This window comes from Acomys russatus, chromosome 26 (assembly GCF_903995435.1).
Source record: "Acomys russatus chromosome 26, mAcoRus1.1, whole genome shotgun sequence".
NCBI lineage: Eukaryota > Metazoa > Chordata > Mammalia > Rodentia > Muridae > Acomys > Acomys russatus.
Window position 1 is genome coordinate 47,702,627 of NC_067162.1, and position 21,588 is coordinate 47,724,214.

A 21,588-nucleotide genomic window follows, 5' to 3' on the forward strand; every position below is an offset into this window, starting at 1 on the left:
CTGGTCTTTTAAGCAGCATACAGAGAAACCCTGTTTTGAAAAACTGCTTCAAATATTCATGGCATTCCCCCCACCCCAAGACAGGGTTTCTCTGTGTAGCCTTTGCTGTCCTGGACTCACTTTGTAGACCAGGCTGGCCTCGAACTCACAGAGATCTACCTGCCTCTGCCTCCCTGAATGCTGGGATTACAGGCATACACCACGGAGCCAGGCTATTCACACCATCTTATATTTTGTTTTTTTTCTTATGAAAATTCTTAGCGCAATCACACATACCCTAATCTCAAAATCTCACTTTGCATTAAAAACCAAACCCAAGCCTACCCAGCCCAACCCAACCCACATTACAGCTCGACCCTCCAACACATTCCCACTGGAGCCAAGGCCACGGCAGACAGCAGTACGGATACGGTGTAACCAGGAAGCAAGGCTGCAGACTGACAGGAAGGACGACATGACAGCACCCTGAGAGCTGATGACACGTCCCCCAAGTCACTAGCGGTCTCCTGGCTAGTCACTGCTTCACCTCTCCTCACACTGGTGGCAGTGCCACGCCTGCCCTTAGATAAGAGTGGATATGTATGTATCCTTATGTAGAACACAGAGAGGACTCTGCCCCATCAACAAGGACAAGACCCTTACATAGCTAAACCACAAAAACATGGTACGTTCTCCCTAAACAAGGTGAACACAAGGAAATAAGGAAGATGGTCTATTGGTGCAGAGTGCCACGTTCTAGTTGATGGGTGTGAGCTACAAGCGTGGAGACACCAAGGCCCCATCACAAGATCTGTGAAAAGTGCTCGAGGGGAGACCAAGCATGGCATAGTCTTTCTGGGGTTTTAGTTTTGGTTTGGTTTGGTTTTTTTGAGACAAGGTTTCCCTGTGTAGCCTTGGCTGTCCTGGACTCACTTTGTGGACCAGACTGGCCTTGAACTCACAGAAATCTGCCTGCCTCTGCCCTGCCAAATGCTAGGATTAAAAGCGTGCACCACTACGCCAGGCTGGCAAGGTCTTTCTGGAATATTCCTTACTGTTCAGCGGCTTCACTGAAGTTTCCAATCCAACCAAGTATTATTCTGGCCTCTCAGGAGACACAGAGCCCTCTTACACACATGGCTCAGAGACACAGGCTTCTCCTACTTCCCACCCCCAATACACACACACAGGCACACACACACACACACACACTCACTCACAGACAATCAGGACATGTGACACAATGGAAGACATGGAAACCTACATAAAACTCCTTCTCCTTCAACAGCTCCTGGAAGCGGTCCCATCTCCACAGAGAGAGGGCAGCACCCTGCCAGTCTGCAGAAGGAAGGTACAAGGTTCTCCAGGGGACGTCAGCCATGTGCCCTTGAGGACAGGATGCTCTGGCCTCTGAGAATAGCCTTAATAGAACGAACTGAAACTGAAAACAGACAGCGACAAGTTCACACATAGAGAAGAAACACTCATAAGGACACACCCAGAGACCCATACCCACCAGAAATCCTTATCTGTCACCCTCCTGGGGACCCAGTGCAGCTCTGACACACACAGCATGTCACTGAGCAGGGCACATCTCCCTAGTGTCTTCCTAAGCCCTGGCCTTGCTGGGGAAAGGTTTGGGGGTGCCTTGCTGGGAGGAGAGGGTGGCTGCTGAGGGAGGCTGCATGCCCAACGGGGAGTGCTGCCCTCCGTGAGCTAGCCCTGCAGCAGTGAGAGCCAGAAAGGCATCTCTTCAGTGACACACTAGAGCATTTCTTGCTCATGAGGGACGCAGCCAGTACTCTCCGCCCCTATTTAAGAACTGGGCAATTCAAGCGCCAAGCCTTTGCCTGGGCAAAGGCCATGCTGGTCTCCAATCTCCACCCGAGCCCAGGTCCCACAAAGCATGGATGTAGCCTGGATTCCCCGGATGCTTCTGTTCGGATTCGATTTATCTGGGCAGAGCCTGTATGGACAGACTTTCCAAGAGCTCACCTGTTGACTCTTTATTATTTAGAGACAGGCTCTCCTGAAGCCCAGGCTGGCTTCGACCCTGTTACATGGGTAAAGAATGACCCTGAATTTCTGCTCAACTCTTTTTGATCTTCAGCTCCTGAGTGCTGAGGCTAAGGCTGTGGCACATCTGGTTTATACAGTGCTGGTGACCAAACTCAGGCTTTGCGCTAGGCAAGTGCTTGACTAATTGAACGACACCATCAGCCCTATTTTTATCACGTGTGTGTCTGTGCAAACCCAGGAAGGCCAGGGGGATTCCTGGGAACTGGACTTACAGAAGGTACTGGGACGTGCTAGGATCCTAAAAATGAAGGAGCCAGTGCTCTTAACCACCGACCCATCTTCTGTGTGTGTGACAAGGTGTGTGTGGAGGTCAGAGAACAAATAACAGGAGTTGGTTATCTCCTTTCAACATATGGGCTTGAACTCAGTTCGCCAGACTTGTCAGCAAGCACCTTACCCACTGAGCCACCGCGCTGGTCCCTATGTCCTTATTTACTTACTTGAGAGCAGATTGCTCTATTCAACCTAGGTGGCCTTCAAACTGAATCTGGGGCTGGAGAGATGGCATTGTGGTTAAGGCTACTTGCTGCTGTGTTTCCTGAGTCGCCTGCCTCTGCCTAGTGCTGGGATTTGCAGGCGTGCGCCCCGACTCTCAGCTATTGCTGCTTTATCGTAAGAACCAGAGTTCAGTTCTGAGCACCCATGTTGGCTGGCTCACAACTGCCTGTAAGTCCAGCTCAAGAAGTCCTGATGGCGCTGGAGAGGTGGCTCAGAGGTGAAGAGCACTGACTGCTCTTCGAGAGGTCCTGAGCTCGATTCCCAGCAACCACATGGTGCCTCACAACCATCTGTAATGAGATCTGATGCCCTCTTCTGGCCTGTGGGTGTACATGCAGGCAGAGCATTGTATACATAATAAATAAATCTTAAAAAAAAAAAAAAAAAAAGAAGTCCTGATGTCCTCTCCTGGCCTCTGTAGGCACCTGTACTCCTTGCCCTCACACGTAATTAAAATATATCTTGATAACAACAAAAAAAACTTTCATAAATCCTCTGTTGCTGCTGATATGAAGCCGACAGTCAGCATCCATCAGTTCATACACAAGGGGTGCTCAGCAGACAGCCAGGTGGTCCCAGAGACAGCCTGCTATATCATGCACCCACACGCTGAGATAAACACAAGAAAGTCCCAGAAGCCAGAACCCTTCAGCTCAAAAAGCAGGAATCTGAACCACGTACCTTCTTGATCAGGCCTGGTGATAGATAGTTGTGCAAGGAAGCTTCGGGCTGCGCAGAGAACTTACATAAACAGTAAGAAATTGCAGCTGTGCAGAATCTGCAATGAAGGAAAGATAGACTGACTTTTCCGAGCTGTTTGGCTTGGGCATCAGTCCCTGATCTGAAGAAGTGTTGGACCACCTTGTTTTCAGGCTCCGTGTCTCCTGCGAGGGAGATGCTGCCTCCAAAAGCTCACACCCACACTGAAGGCGGGGACAATGACAGACACACAGCGGCATGTGTGAGCAAAGGCGCACTGGCTCAGTGAGTGTGAAGAGCCATACCGAGACACAAAAGCAGTGAAGTGTACACTGTCTGGCTCTGGATCAATGAGGCAACAGTCACGCGATGAAGGGCCCAGGCAGGCAGGCAGGCTGCTGCAGCTACCTCCAGCTCAGGTGCGGTTCCTTTGGTTTGTTTTTGTTTATGTCAGAGTCTGAAGAGCTACAGAGAGACATTTTAGGCGGAGACAGTATCTGTGAGCACAGCCTCAGCCAAACGTGTGGCTTTCACCACCAGACACGACCCTCTGCACAACCCCGTGTGCAGAAGGAAGAGGTGGTGGCCCAGAGCAAAGTCAGAGCTGGAGGGCCACAAGGCACCAGAAGCAGCCTCACACCCATCCGAAGATGGCACCCGAGAATGGCACCGGGCAAAGTGAGATCACTAAAGATTGGATCCGGGGCCTCGTTCATGCTGAGCACGGGCTCTGTCACTCACTACATCCCCGGTCTCTCATTTTTTTATTTTTAGTTTTTCGTGATTATATTTTTTCTTTTATGGGTATGGATGTTTTGCCTGCATAGATGGCTGTGCACCAAGCATGTGCAATGCCCACAGAGACCAGAAGAGGGAGTCAGATTCTCTAGAACTAGAGTTGGAGACAGATGTGAGCTGCCATGCGGGGCTGGACTAGATCCTGGATCCACTAGACAGCAGCCAGTGCTCTTTTTTATTTATTTTATGTGTATATATGTATGTACACCTGCAGGCCAGAAGAGGGCATCAGATCACATTATAGGTGGTTACCTGCATGTACACCTGCAGGCCAGAAGAGGGCATCAGATCACATTATAGGTGGTTACCTGCATGTACACCTGCAGGCCAGAAGAGGGCAGCAGATCACATTATAGGTGGTTGTGAGCCACCATGTGGTTGCTGGGAATTGAACTCAGGACCTCTAGAAGAGTAGACAGTGCTCTTAACCGCTGAGCCATCTCTCCAGCCCCTACAGCCAGCGTTCTTAACCACCGCGCCATCCCTCCAGTCCATGGTCCCTCATAATTTTATTTGCTGGATATTTACTTCTTCTCAAGAGGGGAAAACAACATCTGGGGAACTCAGCAATGGCTTACTTCATGCAAAAGAGCTGGGATTCCCTTGTGCAGCAGGTCAGGAGGCTGTTCAGGAACTCAGGGACACACAGGCTGCCAGCAGGACCAAGCGACCCTGGATCCACCTCCGGAAGCGTAGACCTGGACTCACCCAAGTGGACAGCAAGAGCGGCCAAGCCCAGGACATGGGGGGCACTCAGGCTGGGGCCCTGGAACATGGACAAAGTTAACGAGAGTCTAGTCCCCTGGTCAGACGGCTCAAAAGCCACTGAGGACAAGTCGGCATCGGCGTAGGCTCACAGCTGCTTTGAGGAGTGACCTACAGAACACAGGGGCCTACCTGGTGATGGAGCAGCTGGCAGAGCCGGGTGAGCACTGCGGGGAGAAGCGTGTGTCCACACAGGGTCCTCACGAAAAGGACGGCCCAGGGGCTCTGCCTGCAGGGACAGAACAAGCCACTGGCTGGTCATAGCCCTGTATGTCCCTCCCACAACCAGTCTAGGCATGGAGGCCTATGGAAGGGCCAGGGCCGTCCAAACAGTGGCCTTTGTGTAACTCAGTCTTCAACGCAGTCCCATCTAGCAAAGCTCGGTCTCGCCATCCATCTTGAGAACAGAGCTTGGCGTGCCCAGCTCATGGCCTTGGTACCACAGCACAGACGGAACTCACTCACCCTTACCTCTCCGGGGGCACAAAGCTAGAGGCCGCCATTAGGTTCTGACAGAAGGTCGTGAGCAGGAGGTCCACCACCTGGGAGGAGACACATCAGTGGGGCTTTAGCCCCTGCGTCTGAGAGTGTCAGGAAACAGGCCTCTACACAGATGGCCATTACCAAGGCTGCACTTTATTTATTTTATGTTGTGAATATGTGTGTGGGGCCAGAGGACAAGCCTCTCTACGACCACCCCACGGGAAATGGGGATCAAATTCAGTCTGTTAGGCTTGCATTTAGAAAGCAAGTTTATGGGCTGGAGAGATGGTTCAGAAGTTAAGAGCACTGGCTGCTCTTCCAAAGGTCCTGAGTTCAATTCCTAGCACCCACATGGTGGCTCACAACCATCTATAATGAGAGCTGGTGCCCTCTTCTGGCATGCAGGCAGAACACTGTATATATAATAAATAAATAAATTTTAAAAATTAAAAAAGAGAAAAAGAAAGCAAGTTATGATGCGAGTCGGCCCCAAACCGCAGGACTGAACCAGTAAATATTACCACACAAGCTGGAAACTTGAAAGCGCCTACTGGGAAGGTAGGAAAGCATTGGGTGTAAAGGACACAAGAGTAAACAATGATGGGCTTTGGTGCTAGAAGCAGCCTTTGCCACGCAGGCTTCTTTAAAATGCACAAACAAGATGGTGGAGCACACCTGTAACCCCAGCACTTGGGGTATGGAGACAGGAACCTCGGCTACAAAGTGAGGTTAAGGCCATCCTGAGGTCCAGCCTCAGCTACAGAGTGAGAGTAAGGCTATCCTGAGGTCCAGCCTCAGCTACACAGTGAGACTGAGGCCATCCTGGGGTCCAGCCTCAGCTACACAGTGAAAGTAAGGCCATCCCGTGGTCCAGCCTCAGCTACACAGTGAGAGTAAGGCTATCCTGAAGTCTAGCCTCAGCTACAAAGTGAGAGTAAGGCCATCCTGGGGTCCAGCCTCAGTTACACAGTGAGATTAAGGCCATCCTGAGGTCCAGCCTCAGCTACACATGAGATTAAGAACATTTTTAGCCACAAGCAGACAAAAGAGGCTGGCCGACAGTGGCCCGTTCAGTGCCTCTCACCGCACACCTTTTATATCTAAGAAGGACCACTGCTGGGTCCTCAGACCTCACAGACGTACCACCTGGTCCTGTCCCTGGAGCATGGGAGTCAGCACGCTGAGGCGGATCTTCGCTTTCCGGCGGCTGCCATCATCGCTGCTGCGTCCTAAAGCAGTGTTTATTCTTCCCGAAACCACAGCCACCTGAGCAGATATGACTGCAAGCCGAGAAGTCAGGCATAGAAGAGCAAGCATGGGAAGAGCGTGTGAGGGGGTGCTGGCAGGGCCTGCGGGTACCAGGCAGTCTTGGGAAGAGCGATGTGAAGGGGTGCTGGCAGGGCCTGCGGGTACCAGGCAGTCTTGGGAAGAGCGATGTGAAGGGGTGCTGGCAGGGTCTTCTGGGTACTAGGCAGCCTTGCCAGGCTGGGGACGGAAGGGTGGCTGCGCTGCGTCAGCCACAGCCTCTCTAAGGTGTGACACTTCCACCCGTCTAAGCACAAAGCCTCACAGGCCCAGGACACTGAGGGTCACTGCAAAGCCTCAGTGACTCCCTCAGGCATGCCACCTCTTCTGCTGTGTCAGAGCTGACTGGACAGCCGTTAACCTTTTGCTTAAGTGCCAGAACTCTTCCGAATGCCCCACAAGTGTTACTTCTGATCCGGGTGAAGTGATGAGTGCCTATAAATGCCAACACTTGGGGGGCTGAGGAAGAGCATCTGAGCTCCAAAACTGAGGCCAGCCTGGGCAACGCAGCCGGAGCCCATGTGCACACAAAAGCCACACACCGCACTACAGCTGACACCAGCAGCCCAGGGGGCTGTGCTCGACGGTTCGCTACCTGGCCTGAGGAAGAGTGTGTCAAGGAGCAGCAGCCTCAGCAAAGCTGGGCAGTGCACGCTTGTTAGTGCTTCCCCGTGCCGCTGTCTTAACGTCTATAAAACTCAATCCACAGTAAAGTAAGATCTACAGTGCACAAAAATAGATTTTGGGGCTGGAGAGATGGCTCAGCGGTTAAGAGGACCATTTGCTCTTCCAGAGGACCCGTGTTGAATTCCCAACACCCACATGGCAGCACACAACTGTCTGAAACTCCGAGAGCTGACATCATCACACAGACATACATGCAGGCTAAACACCAATGCATATGAAGTAAAAATAAATAAATAAATAATACATTTTGGAGGCTGGCCGTGATGGCGCACGCCTTTATTCCCAGCACTTGGGAGGCAGAGGCAAGTAGATCGCTGTGAGTTCAAGGCCAGCCTGGTCTATAGAGTGAATTCCAGGACAGCCAAGGCTACACAGAGAAACTCTGCCTCAAAACAAAAAAAACAAAAAACCAACAAACAAACAACAACAAAAAACCCACAAAAACAAACAAACAAACAAAGATTTTGCGTTTGGATGTGAGCTGTTACACAATGAAGGTTCCAGGTTATTTTTTTTCCCCAAGTATTTAACTTATGTGTACATAAGTGTGTGCTCTGTGTGGACATGATGTGCATGTGAGTGACGGTGCCCAGGTGGGTATGTGCATGTGAGTGACGGTGCCCAGGTGGGTATGTGCATGTGAGTGATGGTGCCCAGGTGGATGTGTGCATGTGAGTGATGGTGCCCAGCATCCAAAAGCAAGGCTGGATCCCCTGAAGCTGGGTTACAGGTAAGACAGCTGATATGAGCGCTGGGAAGCAGAGCCAGGCCCTCCGCAAGAGCGACGTGCGGTCCTGACGGCTGAGCCCCTCGCCAGCCCCAATTCAAACAGCTTTTGTGTCTGCTTTGTTTTGTTGTTCTCAACAGCAACTGAAAACCGACTAGCACACTCAACAAAAACTACGGTGAATTTACGTTAAACTGTATACCCATTAAAATAAAAATAAAGTTAAAAAACAAAACACAAACCTAAACACTGCAAGTTTGTTACTGACATCATGGACTGCTGCACAAGTGAGCGCTTCCAAGTCCCACAGCTGGACACTCTGAGCTCAGTGTTCCACAAAGTGCTCAGATGCAGAACAGAAAGAAGAGCTCCTAAGTGACTCTCAACCTTCCTAACACCAGACCCTCGGACACAGCTGCTCCAGCTGCTCACGTTGTGGTGACTCCAACCATAAAATTATTTCATTGCTACTTCATAACTGTAATTTTGCTACTGTTGTGAATCATAATGTAACTATCTGTGTTTTCCAATGGACTTAGGCCACCCCTGTGACAGGGTCATTTGACCCCCAATGGGGTCTCCACCCACCGGCTGAGGGCCTCTGACGTAGAAAGTCAGTAAGAATCTGACTGCTTCTTATGTCAGTTTCTTTTCTCTTTACCACCTGTTTTATTGGGATACAAAAAGAAGATCCTCCTCCTGCCCAGGCTGTGTGACAGTACAGAGAGGCTGTCCCCACCACCCTGATCCTGTGCAGGCCCTGTGACAGTACAGAGAGGTGGTCCCCACCACCCTGAATGCCCACTTACTCTAGTCTGTGAGCAGGTTCACCTGCAAATGCTGAGTTACAGGAAGGAAGGACAGGCCAGCCTGTCACTATGGCAACATGCTCTCAGAGGGGCAGACCGCATACAGCCCCTCTCCCCCTTTCTTACCACCATATTGGGTGGGGTCGGTCATTAAAGCTCTGAGCTCTCCCAGTGCAGCTGCGAGCAGTCCCAGGGGCTGTTCAGCACAATCAGGTTCTGCCCTTTTTCCTGAGGTGACATCTGAGCCAGGGAAGGACATTTGAGAAATCAGGTCAACTGCTAATCACACTCGATGATTCTTTATCATAAACAGAAAGACCTTATACACGTGGGGAATGCTGGTGTGTACTGCTGTGTGTGGCTGCACGCAGTATCCGTGAGCTTTTCTCTTTGATGCTAGGTATAATATCAAAAATAAAGACATCGAGATGGGAAATGTCACTCAGGGTGCAACCTGTGCCAATAATGCATAAGACTGAGTTGACTCCCCAGGCAGCTGTCCCACTCTGAGCAGGTTGGGTGGCGCCAGAGACCAGAAAGATGTGGATGTTTGCTGATGGGTCTCTCATCTGGAAGGTGGACTTCGCCTACCAGGACAAGCTGGTTGGTTATATCACAAACTACAGCCAGCGCTTCTGGCAAGGCAGCACCGCCGGCCGCCCGGTCCCCGGCAAGCCTGGAGGAGTCGGGACCCTTGTCGAGGATCCTGGGGGCCATGGGGGGGGGGGTTCTGCTCACAAACCATAGTAGGAAAAGAAGAAGTAAACCACACCTTGACTTCAGAGAGAAAGGCGGCTACAGAACAACCATGGTGGTCAGTTTTGATCCAAAAGACCCACAACAAAACCATTCAGTGTTTTGCTCTACACCAGAACGTTCCTAACTGTCTTGGTCCTGCACCTTTGGAAGACATTGCTGAACAAATTTATAACGCATCTGGTCCAAGGGGAAGACATACAGACTATCTTTCTGAACTAGCAGATTCTATTAAGAAACTTGTGCCAAAAGATGCAGATGAACATCTCGTCTCTTTGGGAAAATTAGGAAAGAAACATTTGTTTGGAAGGAAAATAAAACCTCATTAGCACACATAGCCAGCAACACATCCAAACAGGCAGAGCTTAATCTTTACAGAATAACATCGATACAAAACAGCAGTGTGCTCTGGACGTTCTTATTATTTAATGTTGTAATTGAAATAACGTCTAAACAAACAGTTTATTTACAAGTGCCCTAAAACTTATTCAAAGATTAGCATACGGGGAAAGAAAGAGTTCAGGCTGTACAAGTGAGTTCCTAACTATAACATTTGAAAAATTGTTCATTAGAAATACAGGTCTCAAGCCAGGTAGTTGTGGCACACGCCTTTAATCTGAGCACTCTGGAGGCAGAGGCAGGTGGATCACTGTGAGTTCAAGGCTAGCCTGGTCTACAAAGTGAGTCCAGGCTAGCCAGGGCCACACAGAGAAGCCCTGTCTCAGAAAACAAAAACAAAAACAAAAAAAAATTAAATTAAATTAAATAAAAAATAAAATTTCTCAAAGAGGAAAAAAAAAAGACTCTGGGTTCAACTCCTAGCAACATACACTTGAGAGACAAACAGAAAGATAGACAGAGAGAGAGAAAGAGCAAGTGAGTGAGTGCAACCCTGGAGAGATGGCTCAGGGATTAAGAGCACTGCCTGTTCTTCTTGTAAAAAACCCAGGTTTGAGTCCCAATAACCGTGCTGTGGCTGGCAACCATCTGTAACTCCAGTCTCTGGGAATCTGATGCTCTCCCTCTTGTGGCCTCTGAAGGCCCCAAGTACATATGGGATTCACATATATATGGGGGCAAAACACCAATACACAGGAAATAAGATAAAAAATTGTACAATGAAAAAAGTGATATAACCGTGAAAAACATATATAATGCAAGAACAGCAACACAGCCTAGGTAAGATCAGAATCACAGATGCCTAACAATTAATTCAATTTCCCAACCTTCTACCTAACTCAGCCATGCTCTATAACAGGAAGAGACAGACAGACTCGGTGCTGGAGAGAGAGAGCCTCTAGCTCACAGCAGGACTCACTAAGATCATATATTTGCAAAAGGCTGGTTCAGCAAATCCTACCAGCATGTGCCATCACAACCCGGCTAAAAGGCACTGGTTCAAACCGTTCTAATTATGTAACAGAAGGCATTACCACGTGTTTGAGAGAAACACACGAGCCAGTGAGTTGACGCATGGGGGAAAAGCCTGTTGCCACACCAGCATCTACATGGTAGGAGAGAACCAACTTCTTCAAGTTGACCCTGATCTCTATGCATACACTGTCTCACACACAGGCACACTTCATGGCCTCCAAGGCTTCTCCAGAAAGAGAAGAGTCTCAGGAGCTCAAGAGCGCAGATCAGCCAAGGGCACCCTGAGCAAAAAGAACAGCGCAGGGAGTATTACACTGATTCCAAGTTCTCCTAGCACCACAGCAGCCAAACCAGCTTGGCGCTGGCACAAGGGCAGACACGTACTGTGGCAGGACATTTGATCCCATTGTGAACCCCAAGACTGTGAACTGCAAAAACCTGTTTCTTGCTTGGTGGGGTACAGCCCTAGTACACACCTTTAATCCTAGAACTTTCTGTACATAGGATTTAATAAACTTTACCCTAGGTCAAGAGGTGGAGCAAGAAACCAGCTGACAGGGATTAAGAGTAGGAGGGACTTTGAGTTGAGGGGCATTTAAGACACTGTGGATAAGAAGGGCTTTTTGAGCTTTGAGCTAGCGAGCTCTTTGGCTTTTAGGTTTTTTTGGCTTTCCTTTCTGAGCTGTCAGCTGAGCTAGTGAGCTTTTGGGGCTTTTTCCCTCTGAGCCATGAGCTGAGCAGGAAAGTCAGCTGGGTGCTTTCTCTGCCTCTCTGAGCTATAAGGTTTTCACCCCAGCATCTTGGCTCCTGATTCTTTATTGGTAATAATCAAAATAACTGGGATTTTCATTTCTTTCTATCAACACTTATACCGATGGAACAGGGGACCCAGAAAAAGAAAAACAAACCACAAAGCCATGCAGCCAAGGCCACCCAATTCTTGACGAACATACCAGAAACATATACTGAAGAAAGAAGTCTTAGCAACCGCTGCTGGGGAAACAAGATGCCCATATGTAGAAGAGAGAATCAGAACACTGCTCTGATCAGTTACAGATGGACTTAAAGCCCTTCCTGTAAGCCCTGAATCACACGTGAAGACAAAGGCACAGGCAACGGGAGACTGCCACAACTGGGGAACGAACAGCAGGAACTGACAGACAGGATTGCATCAAGTTCAAAAGCTTTGGCAAAGCAAAGCAAGCAGGCTACAGAGCGGAGGGATTTTTGCCAGTTCCTCGTGTGATGGATTAATATCCAGCCCACGTGAAGGACACACTTACACACCAGAAGAAATACAAGCCGGTCGAGAAGCGGGCAAGTGAACTGGACAGCCCTAAGAAGAAATACATTTATGCACACAGTATAATGAAATCCATTACTTTGAACAATGAATACGCACTATAAAAATTTTAAAAATAGCCGGGCCTGGTGGCACACGCCTTTAATCCCAGCAGAGGCAGGTGGATGCTGTGAGTTCGAGGCCAGCCTGGTCTACAAAGTGAGTCTAGGCCAGCCAAGGCTACACAGAGAGACCCTGTCTCGAGAACCTCCCTCCCTCCCAAAACATTTTTTTAAAATAAAAATAAACTCATGCTAGGTGTGACAGTACATGCCTGCAGTTCCAGCACTTGGGGGGCAATGGGGAGGCTGAGGCGGGGCTGCCTGTCAGTGTGAGGTTCGACTGGTCAGCATAGTAAATTCCAGGCCAGCCAGAGACATCTAGTGAGCCTGCCTCAAAAATATACTCTCCCACCAGGCATGGTGGCACACGCCTGTAATCCGAGCACTTGGAAGACAGAGGCAGGTGGATCTCTGTGAGTTTGAGACCAGCCTGGTCTACAAAGTGAGTCCAGGACAGCCAAGGCTACCCAGAAAAAACAAAAACAAAAAACCAAAAAACCAAAAAAACCAAAAGAAAGCCAGGCATGGCAGGGCACGCCTTTAATCCCAGCACTCGGGAGGCAGAGGCAGGCAGATCGCTGTGAGTTCGAGGCCAGCCTGGTCTACAAAGCGAGTCCAGGATGGCCAAGGCTACACAGAGAAACCCTGTCTCGAAAAACCAAAAATAAATAAATAAATAAATAAAAAGAAAAAGGGGGGAAAAAATCAAAACACCCTCTCCCCTCAAAAAACAAACAAACAAAAAACCAAACCAGAACAAATGAAAACAAAAATCCATCATTAAAAAAAAAAAAGAAATCTGTTACCAAGGAAATGAAAAACAAACAAAACCACTCAAGACTCTGTCTTACTCCAGTCAAAACGGCTGTTGTTGACCTGGAGAGATGGCTGAGGCAGTTAAGAGCACTTGTTAATCTTGCAGAGGTTCTGGGTCCAGTTCCCGACATCCACATGGTGCCTTACCATCTATATTTGAGGCCTTTTTCTCAAATGGCAGGCACCAGGAACATGAGTGGTGTCCACCCATATGTGTAGGCAAAACAGCCATACACATAAGATAAAATAAACTTAAAAAGCTCAAAAACCAGAATGGCATAGGGTACATACAGTCCAGCTGTACACTCCTGGACACACATCCAAAGAAATAAGCACCCACTGTTCTACTGCGGCACTCACAACAGCCAAACATACATCAGCCTAGACAGTCATCAATGGACAGATGACTAGAGAAAATATGGTATGCACATACACAACAGTGTGTGTGTCTATAATCAATGAAATCGTGTCACTTGCAAGAAAATGGGTGGAACCGGACAGCACTATGTTAATCAAAATAAGCCAGGCTCAGGAAGACAGACATCAGCCCAGTGCAGCAGCACACGCTAATAACCTTAGCATTAGGAGGTCAAGGTCACCCTCAATGGCCAGCTACATTAGACTCTGCCTTAAAAAGCAACAACCGGGCTGGAGAGATGGCTCAGAGGTTAAGAGCGCTGGCTGCTCTTCCAGAGGTCCTGAGTTCAATTCCCAGAAACCACATGGTGGCTCACAGCCATCCATGATGAGATCTGGTGCCCTCTTCTGGCCTGCAGGGGAACACGCAGGTAAAAACACTGTATACATAATAAATAAATCTTAAAACAAAACACGAGGGGCCAGAGAGGCTTGCTGCCAAGCTTGATAACCCGCATTTGACCCCAGGGACTTACAAGGTAGGTAGGAAGAAAGAACCCACGAGTGGTCCTCTACCTATGTGTTTAGTACACACACCCACAGCCCTCCCTGGCCATAAATGTAATTTTAAAAAGACAAATACCACATATCTTTCTCTCATAAGTAGTATCTACATTAAAAAAAATACATGAAAGTAAAAAGAAGACTGGGAAGAGGAGGGGCTAACAGGAGAGGCGGGGACAAAGAGAGTAATTAGGGATGACAGATGATCAAAGCACACTATATATGTGGGAAATGCTGTAAGCGATACAAAGTAATAAAAAACGTAGAGAGCTTGTGACTCAGTTAGCATAACGCTTACTGAGCATGCACAAAGCCCTGGGTTCCATACCAGTTCAACACATAAAACTGGGCGTGGCTGTACATGCCTGTAATCCTAGCACTTTGGGAGGTGGGGAGACAGGAGGCTCAGAGGACATGCCAGCCCCACTCTGTAGGGATGCCAGCTCATTGGTCATAGCATCCCAGAAAAAGCAAGATCTATCATTGCTCTGTACAAAGACGTCTCCAGCCCAGGATCAGAGAGATGGCTCAGTGCTTCAGAGTGCTAGCTGCTTGCTGGGTTTGATTCCTAAAATGCACATGACGGCTCACAACTGTCTGTCTGTGCCGGAGAGCCGACTCCCTCTTCTGTCCTCTGCAGACACCGAGCACACACACGATGCACTGACACACATGTAGGAAATAATACACACATATAAAAATAAAAATCCCTGCAACCCACTGTAAAGCAGACTGTCCAGTTGAAAACTGATCACTGTTGACCGAGCTATGCTGCAGTTGACTATATTGGGAGATCCCACACAGAGGCGGGCTGTGCCCATGCTCCCTAGAAGGCAGGAAGGTGGTCTAGTGTCAAGACCTCCAAGGCGGTAAGCCTGTGAGCTGCTAATGTATTGTTTGGGCTCAGTTGCCGCAGTCAGGCAAAGTCACAGGCCTACCACACCTGAGTGAGAAAAAAAAAAATCTGAGCACTGAGGACCCCTGCAGGTGACAGACACCACAGAAATGAAAAGTTCAGGAACAGAAGGTGACCACGGGCTTACTTTCGGGCTGCTTCTCCTCAGCAGTGGCACAGGCCTGGCGATAGGCATCATATAATGAGCAGGGAATCTTATCTGCTCTAGATAAAAAGAAAGCAAGGCTCACATTAGCTATCACACCGTTTAGGTTCCGAAGCCATAACAACAGCGTGCATTGTATTGTTTTGTGTTTTATTCCTTCGCTTCTGTTCCAGATTGAACACAGTAGGCAAGCACTCTACTGTAGAGGAATGTTAATTCAGAACATGGCTGTTTTGGCAAGAGATCACATCCAAAGATCTTCTAGGTCTGTGTGATCCGGCTGGAATACAAACATGCCTTTAATGCAGGAAACAGAGGCAAGCAGATCTGAGTTCAAGGCCAGCCTGGTACAGAGCAAGTATCAGGTAAAGAAAAGCTTAGGTCCAGGCCTGGTGGCACACGCCTTTAATCCCAAATGAAGGTGAAGTTAATTTGTGGAAGGAAGCACCCATGTTTGAAAGTGATGTCTAACTGAGTGGCAGATAAGGTGATGAATCAGAGAAGATTTGACAGAACAGGACACACCCACTCAACTCTCAGGAGGAGAGAGAGAAAAGGGAAGCTACTTAAGAACAGTTTTTCAGAGAGAGGAGGCAGTTTTTTTTTTTTTAAACCAAGACAGTAATAGAGAGATGGGCTGCAGAGAGAACTCAGGTAAAGACGGAACAAGCCAGAAGATGAGAAGAAGCCAGAAGATCAGAGCAGATTACTGAGTTAGTCTGAGGCCAAGCAGAGCAATTCCAGGCCGAGAGAGAAGCCAGATTAAATAAATCAGCTGGGAGAAGAGTTTGAGCCACAACAGCTGAGTTGAACCAGCCAGCCCAGAGCTCAGAAAGAACAAGGAAGCAGGGCTGGAGAGATGGCTCAGTGGTTAAGAGCACCGCCTGCTCTTCCAAAGGTCCTGAATTCAGTTCCCAGCAACCACATGGTGGCTCATACCCATCTGTAATGTGATATGGCGCCCTCTTCTGGCCTGCAGGAGTACATTCTAGGCCTAGGTTAGATTGTATGCAGGCTGGCTAGAAGCTTCCAGGACTAGGCCTAAGTTAGCTAAAAAAAATTCCTTTAAATGTTCAGGCGGCACACAGCAGTCTGGGTGGCCATCTCCAGCTGGCTTGTCTGTTGAGTTTTTTCTCTGGAGCACTGGCTCCTGTCTGAGTTTTGCCATGCTCAGAAGGTAGAGCCGAGGCAGCCTCACAGCACCAGAGAAAAATCTGTGCTGAAGTCTTCTACGTATGTTTATTTCCGGTGCCATGCCAGAGCCGTGTGCTGGTCAGTGGATGTCTGGGCAGGAGTGACATCCTGTCCATGCTGCCCGGTGGCTGCGGCCACTGTAAACAGAGACAGGCCCAGTCCCATCAACACTTCCCACCTCACTATGGCCACACAGCCAGTGAATGGAGCGCAACTCAGCTGGGCGGGAGCAGTAATGCAGGCCTGTAATCCCAGCACTCGGAAGCAGAGGCAGGTGGATCTCTGTGAGTTCAAGGACAGCCTGGTCTACAGAGAGAGTTCCAAGACAGCCAGGGCTACATCGAGAAACCCTGGGGGGTGGGAGGTGGGGAGTGCAGCTCAGTGGTAGAGCTGTTGCCTGGTGTGTGCAGGGTCCTGGGTTCTATTCCCAGCACCACAAGGGGAAAAAAATAGATTAAATTAAAAATTTTTTGCTTGTTTTGTTTTGATGAGAAAATGTCTCACTAAGTAGCTCTGGCTGACCTGGAGCTTGTTATGCAGACCAAGCTGTCCTTGAACTCACAGAGATGGGCCTGCCTCTAGTGCCTGCCTCTGCCTTCCAAGTACTGGATGTACCTCAGAGCCCAGCTTGAAATAAAAATTACATAGAAACCTTAAATTAAAAAATTAAAAATTAAAAAATAAAAAATAAAAGGAAAGGAAAAGAAAAGAAAAGCACCTGGCTGAACTAACAATCATCCCCGGCAGTCCCAACCAGAATCTCCAACTCTGAGGACGTCAGCAGACAAATGTGTTGTCGCGCGCTCTGCCAAACTTCCAGCACCGCAGAAGCTCTGACCCAACAAATAGTGCCGGCAAGCAGAAAGACATCACCATATTCATTTTACAAGATACACGTGACAACCTCAGAAACAGACACAAGGCCCACTGCGTATAACTGCATGAAACTCAGTTCAAACCAGACATGGCGGTACATGCCTGTATTCACAGTACTTAGGAGGCAGGTGCAGGAGGGTTAGCCTGGGCTACATAGCAAGACTCGTCTCAAAAACCAAACAAACAACAAAAAAAAAAAAACCAATAAAAAACAAAACCAAACAAACAAAAGCACGTGTAGTGGTGCACACCTGTAGTCTCTGCAGCTGGGAGATGGAAGCAGAATTGGGAGCTCAGGGCCAGCCTCAGCTACTTAACAAGTTCAAGTGTGGGCTACACGAGACTATTTCCGGGCCAGCCTCAGCTACTTAACAAGTTCAAATGTGGGTGACACAAGACTATTTCAGGGCCAGCCTCAGCTACTTAGCAAGTTCAAGCATGGGCTACATGAGACTATTTCAGGGCCAGCCTCAGCTACAAAGTAAGTTCAAGCATGGGCTACGTGAGACTGTTTGGAAGACAGCAACAGATGGATGGCTTGTGGGGTTTGTTTTGAAAACTCATAGAACTTCATACACTGGAATGTTACCCTTCCAGAGGTCATGAACTTCATACACTGGAATGTTACCTTTCCAGAGGTCATGCTAATTTTTTCTTGTTCCATTTCAACGTCAATGTGCGGCCAACTGAAGTAAACAATCATGGATGCTATTTAATTAGGTATTTTAACCTAGCTCTCCTTTTCGGTGGTTTGGGTTTTTTTTTTTTTTGTTTGTTTATTATTTAAACTTGTTATTTAATGAAGGCTGTCATGGATTGGGAGCCTCATGGGCTCAGCAGTGGGTGCACAGCTGGGGACAATGTTTCTCGCTATTCTAGAAACTATCAGCAGTAAAGAACTGCTCCATGTCGCTCTCCCTCCATGACTATTTACAGACAGGGCCTGTCTGAGGTGGGCTGCTGCAGGTCCCCACACTTCTAAGCTCTCCATTGCAATGATTGTACAGAGTACGGAGGATCGCATTTCCCAGTCCTTTACCATTCTTCCGGCTCTGCCTGCTCTAAGACTCAGGAAATATTGTGGAAGAAAGGGCAGCCAATATTTTAAATAGTGTGTGTGTGTATGTGTGTGTCAGGAGCAGTGGCACCCACTTTTAATCCCACCACTCGGGGAGGCAGAGGCAGGTGGATTGCTGTGAGTTTGAGGCCAGCCTGGTTTACAAAGTGAGTCCAGGACAGCCAAGGCTACACAGGGAAACCCTGTCTTGAAAAACCTAAATAAATAAATAAATAAATAAATAAATAAATAAATAAATAAAGCAAGCGGCCAGTGTGGTGGTGCACTACAAATCCCAGCATTCTGGAGGCAGAGATAGAGGTTGGAGGGTTTCTGTGAGTTTCAGAGCCACTTGATGACAGCCTAGTCCAACAGATACATAAGTAAAACTCTCCAGAATGGCCTTTTAAAAAAAAAAAAAAAAAAAAAAAAAAAAAAAATATATATATATATATATATATATATATATATATATATAATTTTACATTGAAAATTTGCATTGGAAGAGTCAATAGTCAACTGTTTGTTGAGACAGGTTTCTCTGTGTACGGCCAATAGGCAACGTTAGGAGTGGGTTCTCTCCTGCCAGCACACGGGTCCCAGGAGGCAGACTCCGGTTGTCAGGAGCGGCATCGAGTGCCTTTTCCAACTGAGCTATCTCACCAGCCTAAGGGATGCTCTCATTGTAAAATATAAAAAATAATTTTTACATTCCAGGCCCCGTCTCCTTTCTGTCTTCTTTAGGGTCCCATTAGATCCTAAGCTCAGCAGGGACTAGAGGTAGTGTTCCCACACCCCTCAGGAAGAAAGAGCGCTCGGACAGGCAGCAGTCGGCGGCTGGAGGCCATGGTGTGGGTGAGCTACATGAAGCTTCATCCTCAAGACATGACAGAGGTTATCCCTGAGTCTCCCAAGGGGAGGCTTCCTAGGGTTCTTGTTCTCTGTCTTCTAAAGTCACCTCTTGCCTGACCATGATGGACACACTGGCGCTAGTCCCCATATCGGCCCTCTCCAAACCTAAGTGATGAGCGCTGTGAAGGAGGTTAAGTCGGGGTCACTCTGTTTTTGTTTTTTGTTTTTTGTTTTTTGTTTTGGTTTTTTGAGACAAGGTTTCTCTGTGTAGCCTTGGATGTCCTGGACTCACTTTGTAGACCAGGTTGGCCTTGAACTTACAGCAATCGCCTGCCTCTGCCTCCCGAGTGCTGGGATTAAAGGCGTGCGCCACGACCATCCAGCTTTTTTTTTTTTTTTTAAATCATTACCAATTAATTTGGAGCCAACATCTTATGAATAAAACATGTGTGGTAAATTTTTCTGTAAAAGAACTGAACTCCATTACCCCGTTAAAACCCACGGCACCCCGAGCAGCCTCTGTGGAAGCCATTGCTTACCTCTTCAGGGTCTCTATGAAGGCTGCCCGGGAGTCAGGGACCTTCGGGAGCTGGGAAAAGAGCAACCATGTGAGCAGCAGGCAGGGAACATGCCAGAGCTGGAGGGAGAAGAGGGGCAGGTACTCACCACTCTCGGTGTGAGCAGCGCGGGGAGGAAGTGAGACAGGTAGTAGGGCCTCCGGAATATGCTGTGACACAGAAAGGCACCTCTAGTCAACGCAGGAGAAATGTGTCCCCACCACGTCACTTGCAGCCCAGAGTTCTCAGCACAAGGTTTTCATTTTTGCTTTGATTCATTTCTTTTTTCTCTTTTTGTTTTGGGTTAGGTTTTTTGAGACAGAGTTTCTCTGTGTAGCCTTGGCTCTGCCCTCCGCAGTACTCATTTCATTTTTTTTTTTTTAAAGACAGTGCTTATATAGTCCTAGCTGGCCTCAGACTCAGTATATGACAAAGTCCTGAACCCCTGCTCTACCTGTCTCCATCTCTCAGGCACTGACATCACAGGTGGGTACCACCAGGCCTGGCCAGGCTCTACTACTGATCATATGCATTTTGTTTTGGTCTGTCACTAGCTGGCCTGAAACTCAGAGATCTGCCTGCCTCTGCTTTTTTTTTCTTTTCTTTGTGTGTGTGTGTGTGTGTGTGTGTGTCTTCCCTGCTCTAAGGCTATGAGGGTTGCAATGGGGGCACTATGAGCTTCCTGCTGAGGTGGGCTCAGGTCACCAACATTGATTGCAATCACAATTCACGATGTTCACAATGGGCTGGGCATGGCGGCGCATGCCTGCAATGCTAGCACTTGGGAGGCAGAGGCAGGTGGATCGCTGTGAGTTCGAGGCCAGCCTGGTCTACAAAGCGAGTCCAGGACAGCCAAGGCTACACAGAGAAACCCTGTCTTGAAAAACCAAAAAGATGTTCACAATGAATTCAATAAAGCTACTCGGTTCCCCAGTAGCTTTGGACTCCACATTGGTCACCCCGGGAGCACTAACTGAAAGTCTGGTGCCAGACTGGGCTAAACATCCTTCCTTCCCTCACGGCTCCAGTTAGGCACCAGCTATTGCCTGTTTCAGAAAGCAAGGGTACCATATGCTGCTCAGGAGTGAACGCGGGCTCGATGTGGTGGCATGTGCCTTTACTCTTAGCACCCAGGACACAGAGGCAAAGCAGAGAGTTCGATACCAGCCTGGCCTACATAAAGAGTTTCAGACCAGACAAGGCTATACACTGAGACTCTGTCTAGAAACAAAACAAAAACGACAAGAAGAAGAATAAGTAGACACGGACCTGCCCTCTCTCTCTGCCACCTCAGCCCTCACCTGTGACAGAGCATCCACATTGACTCCTGTCTCTATGATAGACCACATTCCCTCCAATCCCTGAGCAACCTTGAGATGAAAATGGGACAGACTTTAAGGGTCTCAGTGTACTAGTGGCAGCAGGGCCATGTCTGGACACGCTGCAGCTGTCAGGCGTGCTACAGCAGCCTGCTCCTACCTGGCTTCCATGACGGCCATGGGGATTTTCCCTGTTTGTTCATACACCATGATGGCCTTCTCAACATCCTGGATGGCTTGGCTCTGAGGCTGGCTCCCGGCAGGGAGGGAGGGAGAAAGAATGAAGACTTGGAAAAGCAAGGAAAGGGAGCAGAGAGAGCGGCAGCAACCTGCTGTTCACTGTGGCCATGAGTTTCTGGACATATTAGGGGTAAAAGGTGAGGTGTGTCCTGTACAACCCGGAACAGTCACACATCCCCAGACCCTGCTTTCTGGACTCACATGAGCCCCAAGGTCAGCTCGGCTTAAGGAGCCAGGGCCATCCTCCCAAGCCTTCCATCTGCTGAGAGTCATTTTTCTCCCTTCTCTGCTGCTTTTTCAAGAGAGAAGCAGGCAGCTTCCAGGTGGGCCAG

General features: G+C 48.6%; 1 protein-coding gene and 1 pseudogene across 1 annotated transcript in view; one reads left to right on the forward strand and one right to left on the reverse strand.

The window, feature by feature from the left end:
* The window catches only part of Fanca (FA complementation group A), a 58,130-nt gene that overhangs the window by 13,370 nt on the left and 23,172 nt on the right, over positions 1-21,588 (reverse strand). Inside the window, exons 18-28 of the mRNA XM_051168617.1 lie at positions 21,177-21,265; positions 19,807-19,867; positions 19,680-19,729; positions 15,144-15,220; positions 8,956-9,069; positions 6,445-6,581; positions 5,290-5,360; positions 4,951-5,047; positions 4,632-4,819; positions 3,238-3,334; positions 1,244-1,420 (exon numbers count right to left, since the gene is read on the reverse strand). Of these exons, the coding sequence (XP_051024574.1) occupies positions 1,244-1,420; positions 3,238-3,334; positions 4,632-4,819; positions 4,951-5,047; positions 5,290-5,360; positions 6,445-6,581; positions 8,956-9,069; positions 15,144-15,220; positions 19,680-19,729; positions 19,807-19,867; positions 21,177-21,265 (1,158 nt within the window). The remainder of the gene's footprint in view (positions 1-1,243; positions 1,421-3,237; positions 3,335-4,631; positions 4,820-4,950; positions 5,048-5,289; positions 5,361-6,444; positions 6,582-8,955; positions 9,070-15,143; positions 15,221-19,679; positions 19,730-19,806; positions 19,868-21,176; positions 21,266-21,588) is intronic.
* Positions 9,370-9,914, forward strand: LOC127209615 (putative glutathione-specific gamma-glutamylcyclotransferase 2; annotated as a pseudogene).